The 26,889-nt window shown below is 36.8% G+C and overlaps 1 protein-coding gene across 6 annotated transcripts in view; it reads right to left on the bottom strand.

Annotated features, from left to right (window-relative positions):
* The window catches only part of LOC144243374 (pleckstrin homology domain-containing family A member 5), a 237,017-nt gene that overhangs the window by 59,027 nt on the left and 151,101 nt on the right, over positions 1–26,889 (bottom strand). For all 6 annotated transcript variants that reach the window (XM_077778397.1, XM_077778393.1, XM_077778394.1 and 3 more), the window contains 5 exons: positions 21,187–21,287; positions 16,939–17,054; positions 12,729–13,196; positions 6,367–6,832; positions 2,618–2,701 (listed from right to left, as the gene is read on the bottom strand). In XM_077778397.1, coding sequence (XP_077634523.1) covers positions 2,618–2,701; positions 6,367–6,832; positions 12,729–13,196; positions 16,939–17,054; positions 21,187–21,287 — 1,235 coding nt within the window. The remainder of the gene's footprint in view (positions 1–2,617; positions 2,702–6,366; positions 6,833–12,728; positions 13,197–16,938; positions 17,055–21,186; positions 21,288–26,889) is intronic.

Raw genomic sequence — 26,889 nt, 5'->3', positions numbered from 1 at the left:
CATTTTTAAGTGATGCCTAAGATTTTACAGCAATAGAACAATACCTGCATGTCCAACATTCTATTTTAGAGAATAGAAAGTAAAAAAAAAAAGCATTAAAACTCATGTAAAACTTGGATGATACTTTCATATCATTAAACTCAGTACCCGGGATCTATTAATTGCTTCCCAGTTATATTTTTAAATGTCACTGCTACTGCGTTCACAGGATATTTTAAATGACAAAAAAATCAGTTTTTATTTTTTAAGGAGGGTAAAAAAAAAAAAAAGACTGTATTTAGTACCAACAGAGAGGTTCCATGAGTACATAAACCCTGCTCCCACACTCTGGCTCCTGATTGGTTACTATGATCAACAAGAGGAAGAAATTTTCAATGGTAGATATAATTCCTTAAGAGGCCAATCTGACATATTGTTCTTCGTTAGAAATGCAGTAAGGTATGGTTATTGGCAGTCTCATAGGCCATAAAATATTATTTGGTATTTCTATGAGCTTTGTTATGATTAAAAACTGCAGATGGGCTAGAGGGAGATTCTCATCACTTCAGAGCTACACTATGGTCTTAAGACTTCCAGGCCAGACAATGTCCCTGAGATGGATTTATCTTGCCTATAACACAGTATTACACCAGCTCTCTTCTGTTCTATTCATCTGCCATCTGTCTTTACATTCTATACAATTTTTTAAGGGACAGAAATAATCTTTAACTGTAATTTGAAATTATATGAAAATTTAATGTTTTTAGGCTTACTTAGAAGGGAGCCAGAGTTACTATGGGATTAAAGAGTAAAAGAATATGTGTGTGTGTGTGATGTAAAGAAGACATTTCCCCACAGGCGGAGAATCGCTGCTTTTGCTCATGATGGTCACACCTGGTGACCGCATGACTATGGGAGAGTCATGTATTATGACCACCATACGAAGTTCTTGAGGTCTTGCGAAGTAGAAGGTAGGGTGGTGTAAGGGATTCAGATAGTCTAAGACCCAGAATGATATTTTTAAGAAATATCAAAATAAGGAATCTTGAAACTCTGGTTTATCATTTACTGAGTTAAAAAGATAAAGAGATTTTTCAAAAGGATGAAAGATTCCAGGAAGTTTGCTACATATTTAAATTTTGATGCAAAATAAAAAGAGGCACATTTTTGACCCACACAAAAGGTGGTTAAGTATATTTTATCCCAACTATCCACTAGAGGGAGCAAGGCAGAAGATAAAAATTCCTAAAATGATTCTTAGCATTATCTTATGATAAATGTCTGTTTCTTGGCAGATTACCAATCTAATATTTACAAATTACAACATTTAGAAGTTTTCAGTTTTACTCAAGCAATATTTATAACCTTTAATGAGTAAGCCGTAAATAGTTTAAAGCCAGGACACCTTTCTCATAACATAGCATGTAAAAGATCCAGAAATGAAGTAAAATGTCTGCAAAACACTTAAGATGAATTTGTTTTGATTCCTGCAGGAAGAGAATTTTAAATGAACAAATACACAGATCCTCAAATCACATCTTCACAGGAACTGAGACTACCTACTGATATTAATGCAAAGATAAAACAATGCCATTAAAATAAAATGAAGTAATGAAAGTCATCTTTTCTATTTAATGTGAAGAAAAATAGTGTCCTGGTAATAGAACTCCTTCCCAATTTGAACATAATACTGACAATGAAATGGTAATGGTAAGTACTTGCCTGCACCTAGTATTTATAGTCTCTGCATAAATATGTAAATCATTTTTCCCCTCTAAAGTAGTTACTCTATGCAAAAATTCATGGGAGAAACTGCTTTTTTTTATCTTTTAAAGTTTACTTATTAGAGAGAGAGACAGCACGCACGGGAGGGTCAGGGAGAGAGGGAGAGAGAGAATCTCAAGCAGGCTCCACGCTGTTAGCACAGAGCCTGATGTGGGGCTCGATCTCACAAACCACGAGATCAGGACCTTAGCAGAAATCAAGAGTTGGATGCTTAACTGACTGAGTCACCCAAGTGCCCCCCAGGAGGGACTATTCTTAATAGGACCATGGTGTGACTACACACGGTTGCTTGCTGGATTTGTTCCACTAGACAACTACTCCAACTTCTGTTTTAAGAATTAGGGAATCGGGACACATGGGTGGCTCAGTTGGTTGAGCATCCAACTCTTTAATTTCGGCTTGGGTCATGATCTCATGGTTCATGGGTTTGAGGACCTGTATGGGACTCTGCCCTGACAGCACGGGGTCTTCTTGGGATTCTCTCTCTCTGCCTCTTCCCCACTTGTGCACTCTCTCTCTTTTTCTCTCTCAAAATAAATAAACCTAACGAAAAAAAAATGAGGGAATCAACATCCAATGAAGTAAAGAAACCTACGCAGGTTATACAATAAACCCTGAAAATATAATCTTATATTTAGGCAATCAGACATTTAGGGAGATGTCTCCAGTCAGATGGTGGAATGGCTACATGAACCCAAATTCTTCTGATGAGCTCTCTTCCACAAAAGTAGCAACAGTTTTTCTTTTGGAGGAACCTCTCTGAAATCCAAACTTAAAAGCTGTGTCAGATATGTGCTATCAGGTGTAGCACATAAATAAAACATGACAAGATAAATAAAAATACTGAACTCACCGTTTTGCCTTGGAGGCTCTGGGGACTAACAGACTGTAAAGTCAGGCCAGCTGGCATTGACCTCCTGTCAGGCACATAGACATGCTAGGAAAATGAAAGTACAATTCTGTCGTCAATGTCAATGATGAGAAATCTTAAATTTACATTATAAAATATCACTTAAATTTGTTATTAGCGCTAATGAAAGTAGATATTAAAAGTTGGTTGCGAAGTGTTACCTGAAACTGTATCAATGAACTTTTCATACTGTTACATTAACAACTATTAGTTCATAGGCATACCTAGAAGACACTGTGAGTTCAGTTCCTGACTACTACAATTAAGTGAATTATGCAATAAAGTGAGCCAAATAAACTTTTTGGTTTCCAAGTGCATGTTCAAGTTACATTTGCTGCTATTAAGTGTGCAATAACATTATGTCTAAAAAAAAAGTACCTTAATTAAAAGGTACTTTACTGCAAAAAAAATTTTTTTTTAAATTTTTTAGCATTTATTCAGTTTTGAGAGACAGAGAATGAGTGGGGATGGGGCAGAGAGAGAGGGAGACACAGAATCTGAAACAGGCTGAGCCATCAGCACAGAGCCTGATGTGGGGCTTGAACCCACAAACTGTGAGATCATGACCTGAGCTGAAGTCAGATGCTTAACCGACTGAGCCACCCAGGCGCCCCCCAAAAATTCTAATCATCATCTGAGCCTTCAGTGAATTGTAATCACTGATCACAGATCTCCGTAACAAATAGAACAGTAAAAGAATGGTTTAAAATAATGTGAGAATTACCAAGATGTGACAGAGACATAAGTGAGCAAATCCAGTGGAAAAAATGGTGCCGACAGACTTCCATGACAGAGAGTAGGTGCAAACCTTAACTTTGTAAAAAATGAGGTATGTACAGAGTGCAATAAACCGAAGCACCTGAGGATGAGGTATGCCAGTGTTTATACTTTCAATGAATTTTTTACCCATCTCTGATTTTGGAATATCAAACACTGGTCATGTGGAAAGTGCTGGTTCAATGAGTTCTGCAGATGTTGACACATATCCGTCAGTGTACAATACAGTAACACACATTTGTTAATACTACCACTGATCTTTAAGCACCAGAAAGCTATCAAGCTCACAGTGGCAGACAGAAGATTTCCAAAATTCTAATTTTTGCTTGAAAGCTCACATTTGTCATCAGTGACAAATACTGTTGGTTGTTTTCCTGGAAGTGACAGGATAACATTTCACTGTGAGAAGTGTCTGTCAGATACCAAGTGTGAACAACTGTAGTTTGTCTGTCATTCATTCTTTCAAGTAAAAATGGTGTTTCAGGAAAAAAAGAGCTAGTTCAGCTTGCAACTCAATCACACAAATCTTCTTCTCTGAGTCAACCCTGATATTAGCAGTTTGATACGCAAGAGAAATGCTTTAAGCACATTTCTCATTTCATCACACACACACGAAAATGATATATAATGAAAGGTCAAAATTGAATAAAATTATCTTTCATTGCTTCATCAAAGGGATTTTTAAGCGAAACTGCTACCTCCTTTATTTTTGTTGCCATTATGTGGCAGGGAAGCATCACAATGACCACGGCAGAGTTGGAGCTGCCTCCAATTCATGCTAACATGCCAGTACCCACGCTGCTTTTGCATTCTTAGAAAATGGTAACACAATGAATAATGTCTCATTATTGCCATTATAAAAATGGTTTTGACCTTACAGACTCCCTGAAAGGGACATGGGAACTCCTCAGGGGTCCATGGACATACTTTGGGAACCAATGATCACATTGAGGAAAATGGCAGAACAGTTTGAAAGAAAATTGTGGCAATGTTAAAGAAGTTTTCTGGGAAAAGGAGTAGACAACTAGTTGATTAGGAATTAGAGAGCATACATTCATTTTATATTTGTTGTTGAAACAGATGATAGGGGCACCTGGGTGGCTCAGTCGGTTGGGTGTCCAGCTTTGGCTTAGGTCATGATCTCACAGTTTGTGGGTTCAAACCCTGCATGGGCTCTCTGCTGACAGCCTGGAGCCTGCTTTGGGTTCTGTGTCTCCCCCTCTCTCTGTCCCTCCCCTGTCTGTGCTCTATTCTGTCTCTCTCTCTCAAAAATAAACATTTAAAAAAAAACAACAGATACAGATGATAAATCTAGGCTAAAAATGATAAAAGTACTAATTACCAGGAGAACACTTTTCAAACAACCACACACTAATTATCAGATCAGATTTCTCTTAAATATTGTTACTATTTTTCAAAGATGATTTATTCATTGGATGTACAAAGTGACAAAATACTGAACTTTGTTATGACAGAATTCAAAGTGAGCCTTTTTTGGTGAGGCAAACTAAAGCTTCCTCCAAGAAGGAAAATTTCTGATAGACTTATTCATTTCTAACCAATGCTTATTTATGGAAAACATATACTTTATTTATATCAAATATATACTTCATACGATGTTATAACTGAAGGAGTCAGTTTGTCAGAAGGATAAGGAAAAGTACATTTTAAAGTGGTATAAAGTAAGAAATTCTTTAGAATTAAAAAGAAAATGACAGAAAATTTCCTCTTCATTTTACTTCACTAAACACTGCCTGCATACAGGCTGAATGATCAAAGCATGTGCTTTGGTATGATAAAAAGCTAACCAACACAAAACACTCTCAATTAACTCCAAATAATCTACTAAGCAATGCTTAAGCCAACTTCATGTACAAATTAAAACATGATCTCTATGTAAATCTTAAAAGTATATGTGCTAGTAGGCACTTATTCTAATATTAACTCAGGTACATAAGGAGGTATTTCAATAAGCCATATATGCAGCTGGTCAGAAGAAGAGACTAGCATTTTTCTTAAAAAATTTATTTTGAGAGAGAGCAAGAGCAAGAATGAGTGAGCGAGTGGGGAGAGGGGTAAAGAGAGGGAGAGAGAATCCCAAGCAGGCTCTGCACTGTCAGTGGAGAGTCTGATGTGGGGTTTGATCTCATGATCTCATGACCCACAAAATCATGACCTAAGCTGATATCAAGAGTCAGACACCTAACCAACTGAGCTACCCAGGTGCCCTGAGGTTAGCACTTTTATCTTAGCAAAGAGCTGGATGAATCTCACGCAAGAATAAAGGTATACTGGAAGAGGACAGGTATAGAATTTTCAAGTGTGTCAAGAGCCAATCCAAATGCAAGTGGTCTTAACCTACATGGAAATTTGATGACACAGGCTATGGAGCACAGAAGAATGCATAACACATCGGCTCAAAATAACTATTTCTGTGCTCTTGAAAGATGACATGTTGCCAGCGTAGGCTTTTATATGTGAGACTCTGGTACTGCAGATTATTCTGTTTAAATTTTGATTAAAAAAAAAAGACATTTATGGTTTTTTAAAAAGTTCATTTATTTTTTGAGAGAGGGAGAATGAATGCATGGGGGAGGGACAGAGAGAGAGAGAGAGAGAGAGAGAGAGAGAGAGAGAGAGAGAGAATCCCAAGTAGGCTCCTCACTCTCACCACAGAGATCGATGTGGGGCTCAGACTCACAAACTGGGAGATCATGACCTGAGCTGAAACCAAGAATTGGACGCTTAAATAACTGAGCCACCCAGGTGTCCCATATTCTTAATTTTTAAAGCAAAGGAGCTGCCTTGCCTACCTATTTTCTTGTCTCTCCCAGTAAGAAAAAAGAACAGGTGGACAGAAATAAAACACAACATCCGGAAAGTAGTAGTTAACACAGGATTAGTGGGCATGTTACCTTAGGGTGATGGGCCCTGTGCCTGCGGTCTATAGTCACATCTCCTCTCTGAATTGGTGAAGACACTTCCGATCTGTATGTTCGTTGAGGGGAGTATCCCTGATAAGCAGCTATGGACCCATGGGAAGGTGATGTGGGAATAGAGTGCATTGTCTGATCAGAAATATTAACCATGGTCTTAGGACTGGTCAAAGCCGCGTGACGAGGGAGGGTGCTCTGCTTATTATAGAACTGACGCTGCTGCCACTCATAAAGCTGCCACATCGTGTCATCTCTCATTGATCTCCGTTTCTCCTCTGCTCCAGGTGCTACTGGTTTGTCCCGAGTGGAAGGGGTTACACTGCAGATACTTTCCGGCCGGGTCTTGCTGTTTCTGGGGAGTGTTCTATAACCTTCTGGATAGCGGGCCATAACCTGGGCTCTGTGGCTTGGCATATTTCTTGGTAATGTTTGGTATGAAATTACTCTAAAATAAAAAAAAATTGAAATGTAAAAATGAAGAAGAGAGTTGTTTTCCAGATTCTAAATTAGAGTAATTTTTTTCCTTCCGGTAAGTAAAATATATCTTGAGACTTACTTTTAAAAGCTGATCAAAATATTACACAGGGTATAAAATATTAATGAACAGATTTTAACTTTTTTATGAAATTCAATGTGACGACTTTACTACATTAAGTAAAAAGCATCTTTGTGATTGACATAAAAGACTGTTAATTCCACACAATGTACAGTTTGGTTAAAAAAAAGGAAAAATACTTATTTGTAAGACTATCTATGATCTAATCTTAAGTGTGTCTCCATATCTTATTTGTTTTTATGCAACACACTCTTAGACTCTTTTCATACAGGTAAGTCGTATTTCTGTGTAGGATGGAATACTGAAGGATTTGAGTTGTCCTACAGAGCATGAAGACAGGAAATGACACTGTAGGTGTCTGTGACTCCTCTATTATATCGTTTCCTTCAAAAAGCGGGACTATTTCTGGGAAGAAGTGCATCAGTACATTTGTGGTTTGAAAACTCCCCTTGATATCTTTTCTTAATTTGAAAAATAAAAATGACTTGAAGCTAAAGCTCAAAATTTAACTATTTAAAGGCAAAATACTTAAACCTGATAATATTCAGATATACAACTGCAAATCTCAGGAGTTTTACATGTTTCTAGCTTGGAAATGAATATTCCACCTTGGTATAAGCTTTGTGGGAGGCTTTTTAAAGCAATCTAAAAATTCCTCTTGTATATTAAGCATCTAAAATAAAGTTCTTCTAAAATGCTATATTTTTGGATATGGATACATAAGGCATATTACTAAGCACAATTTATTTCGGTTTCCTAAAATTAGAGAATAAAGTAGAATTTTAGTTTATAATTTTGAAAAAAGACTGTGGTAAAAACACTGTTTTAACTATCCTTTGCTAACCTCATGCTAGGTTGGATACATTAGGAAAAAGTTTCTTAAAAAGTTACCATTTGTGTTCCCCCATTATCTTCAGAGGTAGGAATAAGGTGTAATTACAATTCAAATTCTAAATGTGAACACAACCTTTTTAGTAACAATAACCACAATAAAATCTAGATTTAAAAGATCAATATTAATCATAAGTATTCATCTTGGTAGCATCTACACTGGGCATAAATCTATATTCTAATATAAAATGTAATTGAATAAACTAAATGTGGGGAAGTTGGGACCTCATACACCCAGGTTTTCTGACCTCTTCTTTCAACATTAACACGTTTCTTCTGTGCACTGTTATTTGCAACATAAAGTACAGTTTGGAACTGTGCATGCATGATTGCACACTATTTTGCTGCCTCCTACTGGGTGTTAAAATGTCAAAAGAAGTGGTGATCACATAGAACAGAAAGGGCAGAAGACTTACTGTATAAGTGACCTGACCACACTCTTTCACCATCTGGGAATCTGATAAGCTGGATGTCAGAGCTGTCTGACCTAAAGACTACCGTCAGTGACAATGTATAAACACTACTGTATTGTAGTAATTTCACTGTGATTAGGTGTAATGAATTGGGTGCATTTGAGCTAAGAGGGATGGTGATAATAAAAATCCCTGCATAATCTGTGCCTACTAGGGCAGTAAAATTATGTTACCTACCAGAGGAAGTCTCAAGTTAAATATACTTTTTTTGTGACTTAAAGCACCCATAGATGTGAAAAAGCTGTGAAAAATATGACAAAACAGTAAAGCGGGAAAAAGCAGTTGATCAAAAGTCAGGAAGGCCAAGATTCTTGCTCTCCTACTTATGTGCAAGGAGACCTTGGATGAACTACATTTTCTGGGACTCAGAGAATGTTAGAGAGTGGTGTTTTTTGGTTTTTTTTGTGGTGGTATGTGTTTTGAGGACAGGATAGGAAAAACCCAAGAGCTCATACTCCTTTTAATTATTTTTTTCTTTTTTAAAGTGATCACTGTATCCAATGTGAGGCTCATACTCAATGACCCCAAGCTCAAGAATCACAGGCTCTTCCAACAGAGTCAGCCAGGTGCTCCTCTTGAGTCTTTCAATATGTGGGTTAAAGGTAAGAGTTAGTGAGCCTGCTAGGAATGGCATGTAGTCTCTCACTTCCTTAAGTAGGGCTTTTTCATTATGCCAATGATTCCCAGACTTCTGGATTGAATAAAAAAGTAAAATAATCCTTCTGTTAAAAAAATGTTTCCCTAAACCATGAAAATTATTTTAAAACCTTTACTCTTTAATTGTAATAATTTAATTAAAAATAAAGATACACCCCATATCAGAAAGGACATAATCTTAAAATGCTACTAGAGTCTTTCATATGCTATACCCAAATCTGGCAAACTGCAACTTTTGGAGATTTGGTTTTCTCATCAATGATATGATGTGATCATAAAGCCATCGTACAGTTCTAAACTCCGTGTTTTATTATATATTTGAAATATTTCCAGTTTCTTCAACCACTCCCCCTAAACTAAATTTCCTTCATCATTCATGCTGGTTGTTCTTCAGCTTTTCAATGTCTTTACTTACAACAAGCTTGTGTACAATTGAACGTGCCCCCCCTCCCCCAGCAGGAACTACTGCAGGGGGTTACCCACCTGATGCCTTTGGATCTGGGGTGAAGGAGAAAGGTACTCAGTACTCTCATATAACCAGTATAAAGGTTGTTCTATTCTTTACTGCTTTCTTGCTACAAATACTTCCTTTTTTCCCCCCTGCTGGGTCTCCCTTCCAACCCTACCTTCTCTGTTAACAACAAAGGTAGGAACTGGAACAAGTCCAGAGTTGGCAACCCCACAGCTATCTGCTAGGAAGCAAGTCAGTCACAGAAATAGATACTATCCTAGAACTTCTGTCCTACTACTAAAGCAATTTACCCCAATACACCCTGATTTCATCATTCACAAATTCAAGAACTATTATAGAGACCTTAATATGCAAAAGGCTCTGTACTAAGCAATGAACTATATATCACAGAAGCATATACTGAAAATATAAATGTTAACTTTATATCTAGTTTGAAAATATGGGAAAAAAACTATTTCTAAACATATAAGGAACGGACATATGTTGTTACTCTAAAACACAATAAAAACTGCCCATAAACTAGTATTTACGTTCCAGCTCAGAAAATCTATTGCACCAAAAACCTCCATCAGCACTCTGAAGCATTCACAATATGTAAGCTGGACCCTCCTGTGGACATGTATATTAAACATGAGCTGTTAACCTATCATATGATCATTCACAGTATGCTATTTCCCTACTGAGCTTGGCTAATTAATGACTACAATGTTTAAAAGGCTCTTCTGCCATCTTTGGAAGCACTTTTGAAGAATTTTAAAAAAAAGTTAGGTTATTTTCCAGTAAATTTATTTTTACCGCATATACTTTCTAGCATTTTGAGACCTGTTTTTCAAAAACTAGTTTCCTTCAGTGGTTTCCCCAAAGAAATTCAAATTAAGCAAAGTGTGATTTACTTTTAAGTGAAAGCTTAAGAAATGAACACTGTAAGCTCCTTCATCAGGTTTGGTGCTCCATTCACTAGCAGCTGCCTGTCAAACACCATGAAAACCCTGTCCCTGTGATTCTGCCATGCAGAACAATGGATTAAGGCACCATGCATCTTAACAGTGCCTGCCACTCAAAAGAAACTTTTAAGCTCTGTTCACAGATGCGGGGATCTACTATTTGACTAAATATTAAGCCCCTTTTCTTTCTAACAGAACTTTAATAATAAAAGCAAGCGTTTCATAAAGTTTTACAAAATGAATTGTACTACGAATAACCCTTATGTTTCTTTCCACCAATAAAAATTATTTCATTATAAAACATCCCAACTATTTTTTAAATATGAAGTTCATATTATAATGTAGGTGATATATCTCAGTGACTCAAAGTAGACTCTAGCCAGTGAATCCAAAGTTGGAGGGGCAAGGCGGAGAAAATCCTAGCTCAAAATAACCGTCAGAAGCTGGAGGTCTGCATTCAAAAGAAAAAAGTCACACAGAAAGCCTTTATGTGTGCCAATTATATCCATCAAGAGACCCAAAAGTTCTTGGAAACTATTATTTATGCTCAACAATTTAAAAAAAATCCTAACTTCCAGATGTTTGTCAAACGACTGTAATTATACAGTTTCAACTGTAAGAAAGTATAGAATCATTGAGGAAAAGTGATTTCACTAAGAAGTGAGGTTTAATTTGCTGGGTGGAGATTCAGCAAATTTTCTGGCTGGGATTTTTATTATTGTTTCCCTGAAAATGGTTACCTTAGGTCCTACCAAACATCCTTTCATTTTTTTCCCCCCAGAACTAACTCTGGCTTTCCTTCTGTCTAATCAAACTTTAGTTTTGAAATGGGAAATCTTCTCACAATTCTCCCTTGGGAAAATCAGAAAAGTGAGTAGTCAGGGTGGGGAAGAAAATGGAAGTGAACACATTGCAGGAGTGTTCTGTAGTTGCTGGCTGAGATAACAAAAGATGAGGCCAAGTGTACCCAGGCCTTTGAGCTGCTCCTGAGAGGAGACAGACTTTGGCGGACAGCTGCAGACATCAGCTGTGACAACTGAGCAAAATGGAAGAACATTCCTATACCTCGGAAGTTTCACAGTGAAGTTACTCTTCACTTAGCCAAAACATCATTAAAGTCATTGTTTTTTGGTTTTCTACTTACTGAGGTAAGAGTCACAATAACTCTTCAGGTAATTTTTCTGTCCACAAGCATGTTCAAGTCTTTTTTAAGTTCTGCATCACCATGTTCTGGTCTAATGACATAACAGTTTCTCATTGGTAGGTGCTTGCTTTTCTTCCATCTCCTCTGGCCTTTATTTTTCATCTCCTTTGCTGGCCCCCCAATTCTTTCTCCCTTAAATGTAAATGTTCTTTCAGGTTTTCCTGTGGAATCTTTATCTAGCTTCCAGCTGAATGAATTTATCTATTTTCATCCTTACCTTTAAGTGCTTTTGATATAATGATGATGCCCCAAAACTTATTTCAAGTCCAGATTTCTCTTTGGAGCTACAGACTACATACAGGCCACCTCAAAGTGAGCCTGTCCAATTAGTCATTACTTTCTCTCTTCCCAAATCCTTCCAAAGTGGTAAAAGGCACCAGGCAATCCCTGACGACCAGAGTCCTAAAAGCAGGTGTCACTCTTGATTTTCCCCTATCACTCAAACTAGACTGAGGGAGACTAGTTTGCAATCAAGCACATCCAAGCACTCAACTAGGCTTGTCAATCATACCTTAAATACATCCCCTCCCTCTCATCATTTCACTTAGTCCAATAGCTTTTGAGCTTTCTCTAATCTGTTCTCCCGATTCTGCAGCAGATCTTTCTGAAATACCAAATCTGAAAACATCTCTTCTGGCTTATGTCTCCAGCCTTGGTTCTCATGCATCATCACAGAGGTTGTACGTAAGCCATACTGGACGTCTCTGGATTCCTGTTCCAGCCCCATCAACTCTGCAGTTTTGTGTATCTAAGCCACGATCAGCCTGCCACCCTTAACAACTCAGCTTGTATTTCCTTTCCTGCAGAACAGTTTTCCTAAGAACACTTAGGCTGTGTTGACTGTCCCTGAAACCTGTTCTTGTAGGCACCCTGTTCTTCCTTCATTTTGTCAGAGTGTATTGCACTTGTTTATCTAACTTTCCCCTCTACTAGTCAAGGACTTCTGTGAGAAATGTGGACAGAACAATGGGAGATGGAGAAAAAACACTTATGTCTGATTACCATGAAGAAAAGACAAATGAAGCTATAATGTCTAAAACACAATTTGAACTAATACTTTTCAATAGGTGTCTCAGAAACCAATCTTTACCAGCATAGTATGAAAAAAATCTGGTTTCAGGACACGCTATGACAAGACACTTACCCCCTGGTTTCTTCTTCATGACCTCTCCCTTTCTGGATTTTAATCCACTGTTCCAACTGTTGCATGGAGTTTGTCCTCTGCATGACTCGATCAGCCTCTGTATGTAAGGGCCCGGTATTTGGGTGATTTCCACCGCGAAGATCTGCCAAGCTGACATTGATGGTTTTGTTCTCAGAACCATTCACATTGACTGGCCTATAGTGTCCAGCCTGAGCTGGGCATGTCAACCCGGTCTCATATTCAGATGGCAGAGAATTCAACTTCACGCTGTTAATTTTTGTTAAAGGTCTATCTTGACCATCCTTCTGAAATCCATATTTTTCAGCTTCCAATGCCTTTTTTTCTTCATTTTTGCTTATTTCCTTGTTTTTCTGGTTATTTTGGACCTCTGGTTTAATAAGCACTCTATGGTTGGGAAAGATATTGATTTCCTTAGTTGGTGCGTTTTCAGATGTAACCTTGTCCACTCTGAAATCAGAGAAGAAAAACATAGTAAATCAGATGAAATAATCCACGTGTTATTTCTTGGACTCAGTCTAGGAAAAATGTAAAATTACCTTTGACTTTATGGAAAAACCTGAAAGGGTCACAGAAAACAAGTCTGTACAAATCCTCAATGTTGTGATATGAAAATTCAAGCACAACACCAAAATGCATAAATAGAAATGTGGGAGGGGAAGAAAACCTATGTTGTATATAGCACTGGAGGATAAAAAGTGATGAGTGTCCCCATTAGAAATCTGGAAATAAAGCAAATTAAGATTGCCCTTTGACAGTAAAATCACAAACCCCACACACGTAAAGGACCGCGGCAGCTGGTCATCTGAAACAGACAATGTGGCTTGCAGCCAAGGAGGGTTAACTCATCTTGAGACAAAAAGAAATCTGGTTTGCGGAAATGGCTGCACCAAGAAATTACGGTCTGATGCTGTCGAAGATCTGAACCATATGAATGACTAACTCTCTGTTTGTACTCAAGAGGACCTGACTTTTGGTGAAGAGCTCTCAGAGTCAGCCTGCTGTAGCTCTACGGCTTACTAGCTGTGTTTGTGGACAAGACGCAGAAATTCACTGTGGGGATAACTGTAGCACCAAGGCTGTGAGATTGTGTGAGGATCAGATGAATATTTCAGCGGCTGCCACAGACTTGATTGCTATTACCATTCTATCTCACCAAGCAATTTTCGATTAGAATCTGGCATCCCATGTCCATCTCCACACTGGAAGAATATGCTGCTTAACAGTATATGGCTGGGGCACCGGACAGTTTTATTGCTCACCATTCCAGTTGTTATATCTAGGTCTTTCTGAAGAGAGTCAGCTTCTCTGAAACCAATCACTTCCAGACTCTGACAAGACCAAGTTGAGTGTCTGAACCTGCATGAAATTGCCAAGATCATGCCATGCTAGGAGGCCTTTCAGGAACTGGCCAACCTTCTACATTTCAATATATAATAATGTTCCTATCAGATCCCAACTGTGGTATTGCGGCCAGTTTTGGTGATGAGTAGGAAATACATAACCCATACATATACGGCTATAGACAAGAGTTTAGAATATGATTAGAGAGGGTAAAAAAGAAATGAAAAGAAATGTGACTGGCTACTTTTCCTAGAGTAAATTTATGAACTATCCAAATATGCAGGTTGGATATAATTCAGAGCTTCTAGATTAGAAGCAATATTAGACCCCGGGAAAGTTTACTAAGATACGCCATGGAGCTTGTTTCTCTTAAAAGATAAAACTGAGAAGACTCACACTAAAAGCACACTGACCCTTACTAAATTCTAGGGGTGACAGGATGAGTTTAACATTGAATATTAAAAGCTGAGAATAATTTTTAGACTCAGGTACCTCTACTTTATCTAAAGCTATTATTTTAAATTAGAAGAGCATTGCCTTTTTTTATATTCATTTTTCCGAAGACTTTTCATTTAAGACATGTAACAAAAAAGAACTATATATATTGACTTCTCAAATAAAACAAATGAATTTAGAAGAAATGAACTATCTAGTTAAAAGCTGACTGTTTTATCTCTTAGGTGATATGCTCTCATAAATATTAGTAAGTATTCTGGCCATACAGGAAAGAGAGCCCATTACCTTAACACCAAGCACACAAAATCTCCCTCTACTTATGAAATATTTTAATAATTAGGTTCCTTCAGTTTGAAATATTAAGGCCAACGAGGCAGGACAAAAATGCCAACAGCTAGCATTAGAATAAAGAATATAATCTCTACAGGATAATGGTGGTTGATGTCAGGCTGGGCACAAAGGTAGTCTTCAATAATGTCTGGCTTGGGGTGCCTGTGTGGTTCAGTTGGTTAGGCATCAGAGTTTGACTCAGGTTGTGATCTTGTGGTTTCTGGGTATGAGCCCTGCTTTGGGCTCTCTGCTGTCAGCACAGAGCCTGCTTGGGATTCTCTGCCCTTCCCTGCTCATGCTCTCTCTCAAAAATAAGCATTAAAAAAAATAATTTCTGGCTAAGTAAATTATATCAATACAACCTGCTAAGCATTGTTACAGGCACATAATCAACTAATAGGTTGCCAGAAGTCCAACCAAAATATTAACTATTATTTTTATCACCCTAAATTATGAGTAATTATCAGTTTTTAGAGCGGAAAATACAAGAAAAGAAACGGAAGTTGAAATTCTGAGATAAGGACAACATACTTTATGAGATTATCTGGAAATCAAATATGTAAATTGTGATTTCTTTATTGTAAGTAATTCCTTGAAAATTTTTCTGAGGTTAGAATTATCTTAATATTTTTAATTAATTCTTTTAACCTATACATTTTCCCCACCTATCAGTACTAAGCACCTCATTTTTATGTTCATTTGGGTAATTTTTTTTAAGTGAGTGCTACACCATTCCTGGGGCTTGAACTCACAACACTGGGATCAAGAGTCCCATGCTTCGCTGATGGGGCCAGCCAGGCAACCCCCAATCAGGAAATTTTTAGACAAGAGATTCCAAGAGCAAATTTTCCTTTTATTAGCTTAAAATGTATAATATGCAAATGGTTGAATTTTTTTTTTAAATAGGTGTCCTAGAATTTAATACTGGGCCTTCCTTTCTTTTCTCTTCTGTTTCCTAGCTGTCACTATTAGTGATTGGTTAAGTTGATTTGGACTTGATATTAAAAAAAAAAACAAAAAAACACCACAAATATATATATAACATCAACTTCAGTCTTTTAACCAACAAATCAAAAGACTTTATTAATGTGTTCACTAACCCTCCCCCATCACCAAAACTAAAGATTTATATTATAACAGTTCCCTAATTCTCTGAGAAGAGAGAAAAAGAGAATAAACTTCCAAGTAAGCATCTTCCTTGTATGAGATATATGCTCAATTGTAACTGACTGGAAAAAACTTAATTGTGTCACAGATCCTTCTTCAAATTATAGGGATATAATTTTTTTTAAAGCACATTATTCAACTGCTATTTAAGTAGTTTTACAAAGAGATTTCCTCTCACTACTTTTTCATATAGTTGATTATTAAAATAATTCAGATGTTCAAAAAGAAAAAAAATCACAGATCAATTTTAACAGTACATATTTATACTCTCAAGGATTCTGAATACTGAAGTTTCAAAGGAAAGAAGTTTCAAAAGAAAGAAGATGGTAGACAGATTTAGAAATGCTCTAAATGTTTGCTGCGTTATTTTGGAGATATTCATCATAAAACCATCAGAATTAACCAGGAAATGCTGAAGAAATGAAACTCATCAAAATTTTTTATTTCTATTTATTAAACTTCAAATACATACAACAGTATAAAAACACAATAAAATTAGCTTCATGAATATAAATTCTCTTCTAAGATTCAGGCTTTGAAACAGTCTTGTGTAGTTTGAAGATAACAATTAAAAATGTACTTACCGGAAATTAAAGGTAATTCTGTAAGAAGAAAGAATATTCAGTTTGAATATTAGGATTCTGGATTCACCTCAGTACACTGATAGGTGAAAATGAATAAAGAAGAAATGTGGAATAATAATGCAGGTGGTATCTCAAATTAACTAAAGGTGTATTAATTTAAGACAGAACATGAATTAATCCTTGCTTTCTGAGGAAGAAATGATTTCATATCATGACTAATAAAATGATATGCACTATGATAACAATATACTTGCAGGGCATGGAATAAAATGTAAGTGGAAATCACCGTTATTTTCCCTACAAGCCTTTACCTTTTCACAGGTTCTGTCTGTACTAGGGCAGCATCTAACATGGCTTTCATCCACAACTCCATTTCCTTTCCTGTATCAGTGCAGAAATAATAGGTCCGCATGTTTGGATGGGCTGCCTGATTGAAAATGATAGGATCATTTTAAAGAGATACATGGGATCTGTAAAGGAAAAAGAAAGAAAGTTAAGTAGTTCCTACATAGATCATTACTATCAACTTTCAAAGACAGCAAGGCATGTCTTACACACAGTTACAGAAATGAGGGACTTAAGAAAAATAGAATTCAATCTTGCACCTGTCATGCCTCTTTGCTGTCCGTGTTCCATGCACAATTCCCTAGCAATTTCCATTTACTAATTTATACCTTTTATTCAAGAATGTTCCATAAAAATAGAACTACCAAACAAAGCAGCAAATCCACTTCTTATTTAAAGAAGAAAACACTACTTCAAAGAGATATATGCACTCCCGCTGCAGCATTATTTATAATAGCCAGATACGGAAGCACCCTAAGTGTCCAGTGACAGATGAATAGATAAAGCAGATGTAGTAGACAAAGACAGACAGACACACACACACTGGACTATAACTAAGCTATAAAAAAGAAAGTGAAATCTTGTGACAATGAAATCATGGAGAGACCTGGAGGCTATTATGTCAAGTGTTAGAAGTCTGACAGAGAAAGGCAAATAATTGTATGATTATGCTTATATGTGGAGCCTCAAAAACAAAACAAATGGACAAATGTAACAAAAAAGAAAGAGATTCAAAGATATAAGCAACAAACTTCTGGTTACCAGAGGCAGGAGGGATTAGAGGGTAGGTGAGATAGTTGAAGAGGACTAAGAGGTATCAAATTCCAGGTACAAAAACTTATAAGTAAGTCATGGGGATATAACATACAGCAAAGGGAATACAGCCAGTAATACTTGTAATAGCTTTGTATGTGACATATGGTAACTAGTCTTATGGGGATCATTTCACAATGCCAAAAATATCAAATCACTATGATATACACCTGAAAGTACTGTATGTCGATTATACTTTAAATAAAAAAAGAATGTTCCAGAACAACCAGCAACAGAATTAATATAAATATACATGTCCTAGCATTTCCCCTTCGTGTTAGCAATTCCTTTAGTCTTCAAAAGGTGCTGCTCTTAAGGCATTTTGCTTAATTCTTACAGACATCTACACACAAACATAAAAGGTTTACAAATGATTCAAAATACTATTTCCCTTTAGCTTTTCACCTCAAGGCTCAGAGTTAAAATGTAAATGTTTGAGCTGAGAAAGACGTATGTAACTAGTAAGTGGGTTATTATTTCTTTTTAATGTTTATTTATCTATTTTGAGCGACACAGAGGGAGAGCATGGGGGGGAGGGGCAGAGAGAGGGAGAGAGAATCCCAAGCAGGCTCTGCACTGTCAGCACAAAGCCCGGTGGAGGGCTTGATCTCATCAACTGTGAGATCATGACCCGAGCTGAAATCAAGAGTCAGAAGTTTAGCCGACTGAGCTACCTAGGTACTCGGCTGTTTTTTTTTTTTTTTTAAGTTTCCTTATTTATTTTGTGAGAGTGTGAGTGAGTGGGGGAGGGGAAGAGAGAATCCTAAGCAGGCTCCACTGTCAGCACTCGGAGACTGACAGGGGGCTCAAACTCACTAATCATGAGATCATGACCTGAGCGATAATCAAGAGTCGGATGCTTAACTGACTAAGCCACCCAGGTGCTTCCGTGGGTTTTTATTTTTATAGCGGTTCAATCTGCCTGTTTTTGAGAAATGAAGTAAATGAGTCAATCAGGAATTTGTATCCAACATATGAGCACTGAGTGCTCAGCTTAATGCGCGGGCTGACAAGACAAAGAAGGACAGCAGCAGTAGCTATATCAAAGTAGAAAAAAGGCTGAGGCAGAGAATTCTGTGGAGGAAACATTCTTAATTTCCATGTAAAAAAATGCCTGTGACAGTTTCTTATCACATACTGAAGAATAAAGAAAAACAAAGACTATTTCGGATTACAGTTAGGAAAAAGAAAGAGTACTAAGTATGTAGTTAGTCTGCTAATAAATATTAAATATTAATATTAAATAAATATTAAAAAATGAGAGGAATAAATCTGGAGCCACACACTTTACTCCAAAATCTCGACTATCTGCTTTATTTAACAATATTAGCTTCCTCAAAAATTTTTTCAGAGGGGCGCCCAGGTGGCTCAGTCGGGTAGGCGTCCGACTTCAGCTCCAGTCATGATCTCGTGGTTTGTGAGCTCGAGCCCTGCGTTGGGCTCTGTGCTGACAACTCAGAGCTTGGAGCCTGTTTCAGATTCTATGTCTCCCTCTCTCTCTGCTCCTACCCCATTCTCATTCTGTCTCTTACTCTCTCAAAAAAAATTTTTTTCAGGAAGAATCAAGAAGAGAGAAATAAATTCAATGAACACAGTAATCCAAAGAACTACAACTAACAAATCTGGACTGGTGAGAGATATAAAACTAGCCACAGAAACAATTTAAAAGAAATAGCTCAAATGGTACATGTTGTTAAAATGATTAAAGCTACCACATAGTGTCACTGCACTGCTTTAGCAGAGTGTTGGAGAAATGAATGAAAAAACACTGTCCATATTTGTGATCAATGGAAGGAAGACTGGGCCAGCGCTAAGAAGATCCAGGTACAGCCATGATTCTTATGCTAACAAATCACACCCACGCTTGCCAACTGTCAAATGGAAAAATTTACTAGGTGACCATCAAGTTTGCTACCTAGCTTTAAGTCCCACAATCGTCCATGAAGTTTCTACTCACCACTGACACAAGCAGTAGCCTCAATGTCCAAAGGTGCTCATAAATTCAAAGGAAACAACATTGCAAAAAAGAGAATTTGAGAAATTACTATCCTTGTAACAGATAAAATAATTAATATCAAATCAAGTAATTATAGAGAAAATATACTTAACATACATGGTCACTGTTATTGCTATTTTAACATTCTAATATATATTTTTAAGAGTCCAAGAACCCAGCAACAAGTCCTACAAAGACTACAAATTCAATGAACTTTTGCCAAATTGATGAGCAAATAAGAAAATTGAATTCATGATCCAATAAGAGTATCATGTGGTTTTCCATGTGAAAGTAAGTTTATAAAGTTATTATTTTAAGTTACCAGAATTTGTTATAGCATCTTAAAATATTTAATTGTTTTTCTGGTTCACACTTAATAAAATTTACTGAAATTCATGCCATTCCCTTCTTATCCACAGTGTTTGCTCAGACATTACCTTCTCATTAAGGCCATCCACCCACCCCCAATACACTATTAACTTTCCCGTTCTTTTTTTTCATAGCTAATAATGCAACATATCAATTAACAAAAGTTGTAAATCAACCACAGTCCTGGGCACTCTTTAAAAGAATGGATGGGAATGAAAAATGGAATAAATTCTATAATGGTGTGAACATTTTCACGGTTAATGTGTTACACTTATTTTTCCCCTTTCCCTTAAAACAAAATGTTTACATCAAAACCTTTGGAGTTCTTAATTTAAGACTGGCTTAAAAAACAGGTGACCTCTGAAATTTCAGACCTCTGAATTTTTATAAAGAAATGCAGTATGGTTTCTGAAAACAAAAATAACCAAATTATCATTAAAGTAGCATTTTAGTTAGGTATTTCACAAACCAGCATATGGTTATTGTTAGTCAGAGGAGGTGGGCTCAAGTCTGCTTGGATTTAAAAACAGTTTTTAATGTCTCAACTTCGATATTACCTCAAATGTACCTGATCCTCATGATGTACTCAGACCCAAGGACATCTTTGCAAATATTCTCTAAGATCATAAATGTACATACATTATGTTAAACAAAAACCAGTTGTTATCCCTTATAGTACTCTTCCTCCAGGCTTATGAAACATTTCAAACATACAGTAACCTTTAAAGAATTGTACAGTGACCACCAGGACATCTACAGCTGTAATTACCAATTATCAGCTTTTTCATATATTTGCTTTATCTAGAACCATTCTGAAGTCTAAAGACACTTGGCCCTTGGATATTTGAGAATATGCTTCCTAATTAAAGGGGACATTCCTCCTACTCAACCCTAAGACTATTAACTAACATATTTTAAATATAAAAATGACCATCACGAAAATACGTTTTTGTAATAATGTATGGGTGAATATCAATTTTTTTATATCAGTGCAAGATTCAAATACAGAATCAAAAAAGTAGGACTATTTCCTTACCTTAAAAGCATATTTGCGGTTAATGTGATCCTCAGAGGTAAGCATGGCTATCTGAAAACTAGGTAATAGAATGCTTCCCAGGATACCCTCTTCTTTCTCATCTAAGACACAATTGAACGTGTGATTAGAATTTTAAATGTTCTCATGAAGCAGAATAACTTTTCTCAAAATTTATTGACCAAATCATAAGGTTCTTACATATAAATGAACTGTATTCATGTGCTGTTTAGATAGTTCTTTGTAACGTTTCAAAGAAAATATTAAATAGTGGAAGCATATATACTTCTTCATCTTCAATAAGCTTCCCTATCCTAACCAAATCAGAAATGGGTCTCACACATCAGACAAATGTCAATTAGACATAAAAACAGCATACATTTGTTTAGTATATATCCCATATTCTACAAAACCCTTTGACATGTGATTCATTGAAAATATTTTAGCACATAGGTAACGACATGGAAGCTTTACAAAATTAATTCAACCACATTTCTGGTAGGATTTAAATCCCCAAAGCTGACTTGCTCACTCTTCAATGTGGCTCAAATGTGTCATTATAAAGCCTTCCTCGACTGCCTTATTTTTTAGCTGCTTCCCGTCCAAACCCATCCCAGAGCCCTCTTCTCTTTCTGCGACTTCATCCACCCCCCCCCAAACCTTTGACACACTGTTTTATTATTTATTTATCAACTCTCCCCTCACTAGAATGTCAACTCCAGGAAGACATTTAGAATGACAGGAGGAGATACTAAAAAAGTTTGAGTAAATGAGTATATATATAAGTACATATTTTGAACTATGCTGTAAAAATGATATGATTTTTAAAACATATAATCATGGTCAGCTTTTACCAGTCATTCTGATACACCACAAACTTATGGAAATAAATTACAGGCCTACAAGGCAAGTGCATAAAATATACCCAGGAAAAAAACAAAATATTAACCTTGGCACACTATAGATTCACATTATTAGCTTGCTGCTTGGGGGCAGAGATATTTATAAAACTCGAAATATATATATATACAGTTCACTGTTAGAAATCCATAAGGCAAGTTAATAAAGCTGTACATTAGGCTGATGAACTCAGCAATGAGAAAAACCAGAAACAAGAAATAAGCCTTTTTATTATGCTTGTCATGCTTTTTATTATCCTAAACTTAACAAGGAATTTTATTTATTTTCCCCTCATTTCTAAAATATAGGTAAACTTCCACAGGAAAGAAAGTTGCATTAAACTGAGATTATTTCTGTAGCTTTTTTAATAACACAACAATACTGCTCTTACTATACTTGCTCATTCATGTTCGGTTCACTAATACAAGAAAGAACACAAGTGCAGATTTAGTCTAAAAGGTTAAAAAGAGGCAGAGAGCAGTCATCAATTACAGAGAATATGACAATTTAAAACAATGAGTCACATTCCAATTTAAAATCCAATTTTGTTTATATAAAGCATACAATCAGAAAAAGCTCATGAAGGCATCTTTATTAAAATCATCTTTACCAAATAATAAATTCTCTTATGTTGCATTACTGGAAACTGTGACTTTCCCTGAAGTTATTTCAGAATATGCACAGGCACTATAGCTCAGGGCAGCTTTCCTGGGTCGTCATGAACGGTTTCCCAGATGGACACTAAGCAGCTACGAGGGCAAGTTATCGATGCAGGGCGTTTCAGCTTCATGAGCTACAAATCTGAGAACACAGGGCTTAGCGCAAAGGATTATTGTGAGGGTTACATGAGCTAACACATGAAGAACTCAATAATGCACTCACCCCATTTTAAGTGTTCAATAAATACTGGCCTTATCATATTATTGCATATATAAAAATCTTGATCTTCTGTCAAACGACTGTCCTAAGAGTTCTTTACATGTTCCCAATCACGGCAGTCTTCTGTTTGGTTCTGTCAACACTGACCTACTGTGTTTTACCCAGAGGGCTTCCTATACTGGCAAGCAAAGGTTGGGTACTGAGTGATATCTGTAGAATAAATGAACTCTCTGGGAAGGTTCAGCTGGGCCTTTTTTAAGTAGCAGCCCAACTTTCTCTGTTCCATTTTAGTCCCTTCCCTTCTCTGCCACAGGTAATGTCCCTTCTCTGGTCCCAAGAACACTCCCCAAAAAGCCTCTTGCACATTAATCTCCGTCTCAGAGCTTACTGCTTGGGGAATAAAACCTGGTACGGGTATCACAAGAGTCTCAACACTGACTGCATTCAAGTAACATTTTAAACATTTATTCATTTTTTTTTAAAGACAGTACAAGTTGGGGAGAGACAGAGAGAGAGAGGGAGACACAGAATCTGAGCTGTCAGCACAGAACCCAATGCGGGGTTCGAACCCATGGACCACCTGAGCCGAAGTTGGACGCTTAACTGACTGAGTCACCCAGGTGCCCCTCAAGTAACATTTTAGAGTCCTCACTTCTACTTCAGCTTTAAAGACATTTGGGTTAAAGACAAAAAATACATGTAATTACAACTTGGTATGTAACTTACAGACTGGAATATTATTACTAATTATCATTACCTAGAATAATTCAATACTTTGTTAACTGGTCTCTTGGCTTCTCGTTCAAGTGCTAGGGTCATTTTTCTAAAATGTACATTTGATCCTGTTGTTATTTTCACATTAAAGATAAAGTTAAAACTCATTAGGATGGCAAACAGATGCCTTTTGTGCCTTGAAACACTTGTTAGCCTTTGCTCCTGCCATGTCATTAGGCATAACCTTCATTCCAGCAACACAAGTCCCATGTGTCATTTTACAAATACGTCATGCTCACTCATGCTTTAAACATGCTAAGTTCATCCTTCTTTCCCAATTCTTTCCTTGTACTCCTGGTCAACACTCATTCAACATAACTGGACACTATGACATTCTTTCTTAGACTCCTTTAGCTAATCTGTGAGCTCCATGAAGAGGTAAGTTTATATTGTTCATTTCTGTATCCTACTACCTAATAATATATCTGGTGCATCAAAAGTGCTCCCTGCTATCATCTTAGTCTAAGCCATCATCACTTCTACCTAATAATTCCTAACTAGTCCCCGCTTCCTTCCTTCCTTCCTTCCTTCCTTCTTCCCTTCCCTTCCCTTCCTTCCTCTCCTCCTTCCCTCATAATCCATTCTCTGATAGCAGCTTGAGTAAGCTTTCCATAGGGTAAGTCAAAGCATATCACCCTTACACTTAAAAACATCCAGTTGTTTCCTAATGGCTTTTACAGTAGAACTGAAATTTTAGTAGGGTCTGACACTGGTGCAATCTCCCTTCCTCCCACCTCCCTCCCTGCTGCTGGCCTTCCAGCTGGGGAAGCTGGTTTCCTTGGGCTTTCCTACCTTCTTCGAGCCTTTGCACTCTTGCTACTCCTGCCTACAAAACACTGCTCACTCTGGCTCTTCTTTATTATTTAGAGCTTGCTATCTAAAATGTCTGTGGAGAGGACAGATCCAGAGAAACTTTCATCCATGCCTGTCTTTCATACAGTGATCTTATTTTCCTAAAAGTACTTGTTATGATACTGTTTATTTATTTGAATTTACTGTCTCCTTGACTTTTCTAGAATGTAAGCTTCATGAGAACTTTCTTCTATTTTAAAAAAAAAATTTTTTTTTAATGTTTTATTTATTTCTAGGGAGAGAGAGAGAGAGAGAGACAGCGTGAGCAGGGGCGGGTCAGAGAGAGAGGGAGTCACAGACTCTGAAACAGGCTCCAGGCTCTGAGCTGGCAGTCAGCACAGAGCCCGACGTGGGGCTCGAACCCACGAACCGCGAGATCATGACCTAAGCGAAAGTCGGACGCCTAACCGACTAAGCCACCCAGGCGCCCCGAGAACTTTCTTCTATTGTTTTGACAGGACCTGCTCAATAAATATTTGTTGAATGAATTAAGTTCCAAGATAAGTCCTTTCTGTAGACTGACTATAAACAGAGAAATCTAAGTCCTCTTTCATAATATGCCTGATACTTTGCAAAGAACACTGAGAAATTGAGCTTCCATCTGGTACTGGCTGCTAACCTGTTGAAAAAAATACTAAATCACCTATTTTCCATCTTACTTTCCGTATCTGTGAAATGTGGACTGATTTGTCAAAAACTTCTGACAGTGCACTGTGTATGTCAGTATACCAGACACTTGGAAGGATGCAGAAGAAATGAGCGGGGACGCTGCGTCCGGCACATCAGAGATTCATGAAAGGAAAAATCCTGTGGTTAAGAGAAGTAATCCTGGCTATGACACGTGCCAGTTGTGAGGCCTCGAGCAAACAGTATGACCTCTCTGCCCCAAGATTTCCCACCTTGGAAGGGATGAAATAGATCACCTATACTACATGCTCAGCATATTGTAAATGCTCAAAAAAAAAAAAAAATGCCAGGTATTACGACCATCTTACTAAAATCTGGTTATTTCTACTTCAAATCTGACATTTCCTATTGATAAAATAGTGGAAGTGTATAATATCATAATACTCATTTCCAACTATCTGAAGAGCAGAAGTGAGTAAATGATACTTCTTTCTTTTCTATATTTTCTTCTTTTTTTACATCATTTCTGTCTAGGGAACCATACTAAAATTAACAAGTGTATTGAATGTAAAATGCATATAGTTAATAATAATAGGTAATCTCATATTCAACATGGCTTCTGAAGTCAACATTTACACTTTAAAAATCAGATTAGAAGTTTTTCTCTTTTAATAAAAGTGGTAGGCAGCACCTTTCCATGAGTAACAACAGCAAATTACAAGGAACTCTGTGTTCTTTTTGTTGTAAATTAACATAAAGGAATTTTGTATGAGAAGTGGCAATAAACATTTTCTTATTCTCATTTAAAGCTCTAAAAACACCATAAATAAGCTGAAAAGAAGAGGGAAGTACAAACTATAAGTTGAGAAATAATGCCTACCTTATTTATATATAACTCTTGACTTTCTGAAAGACTGGGAAAGCCTTTAAGGAAAATTATAGAGTAAGGTTGGCACTAAAACTAAAGATAATACCACAATTGCTGCCTGACCAACATCTCTATGACAAAATGAAATTTTATTGGTTTTGTTAATTCTGACTCAGCAGTACTTCTCAACCACAGTTTGCAGTGAGGGAAAAACAGATGAATATAATTCTAGTAATTTCTAATTATGAAGGTTAATATGCATTATATTGCTTCAAGAGATGACCACAGAATTTTGTCACACTTTTGTTCACGTAATCACAAAGCAAATTTTAAAATTGTTAATCAGTTCTAAAATCCTGTTTTGTCTTGTGATATACTTATCTAGAAAAGTTATAAATTATTCAACATGTTTTGGCAATCTAATTCTTTAATGACTGTTTCCAACCAGACTTTAAAGTAGGAAAGAAAGAGCTGCTGTTCACATTCATGATTTTATACTATAGTTGAAGTAAATTTCTATGGAGAGCGCACCCTATATAAACTTTTCATGGTTGGGTACCAACTGTGTGGTATCTAACAGATCCACATGGCACATGAGGAGAGACTTCTCTGGACTTTGCGCTAAAAATGTACTAATCAGTAACTTACTAAAAAGAAAACATGTTTAAAAAAGGAGTTTATGGCACCTACATACGAGAAATGAAGACCTCCATACCTAATATAATACCTTTGTTTCCTCTCCATCAACATTAACAGATGGGTATGTATCATTTCCACAACTTTCTCCATGTTTCAGGGAGTCTGTC

This window comes from Crocuta crocuta, unplaced genomic scaffold (assembly GCF_008692635.1).
Source record: "Crocuta crocuta isolate KB4526 unplaced genomic scaffold, BGI_CrCroc_1.0 scaffold1173, whole genome shotgun sequence".
NCBI lineage: Eukaryota > Metazoa > Chordata > Mammalia > Carnivora > Hyaenidae > Crocuta > Crocuta crocuta.
Note: the sequence above shows the minus strand (reverse complement) of the source record. Positions and strands in the feature narration are given on the sequence as shown.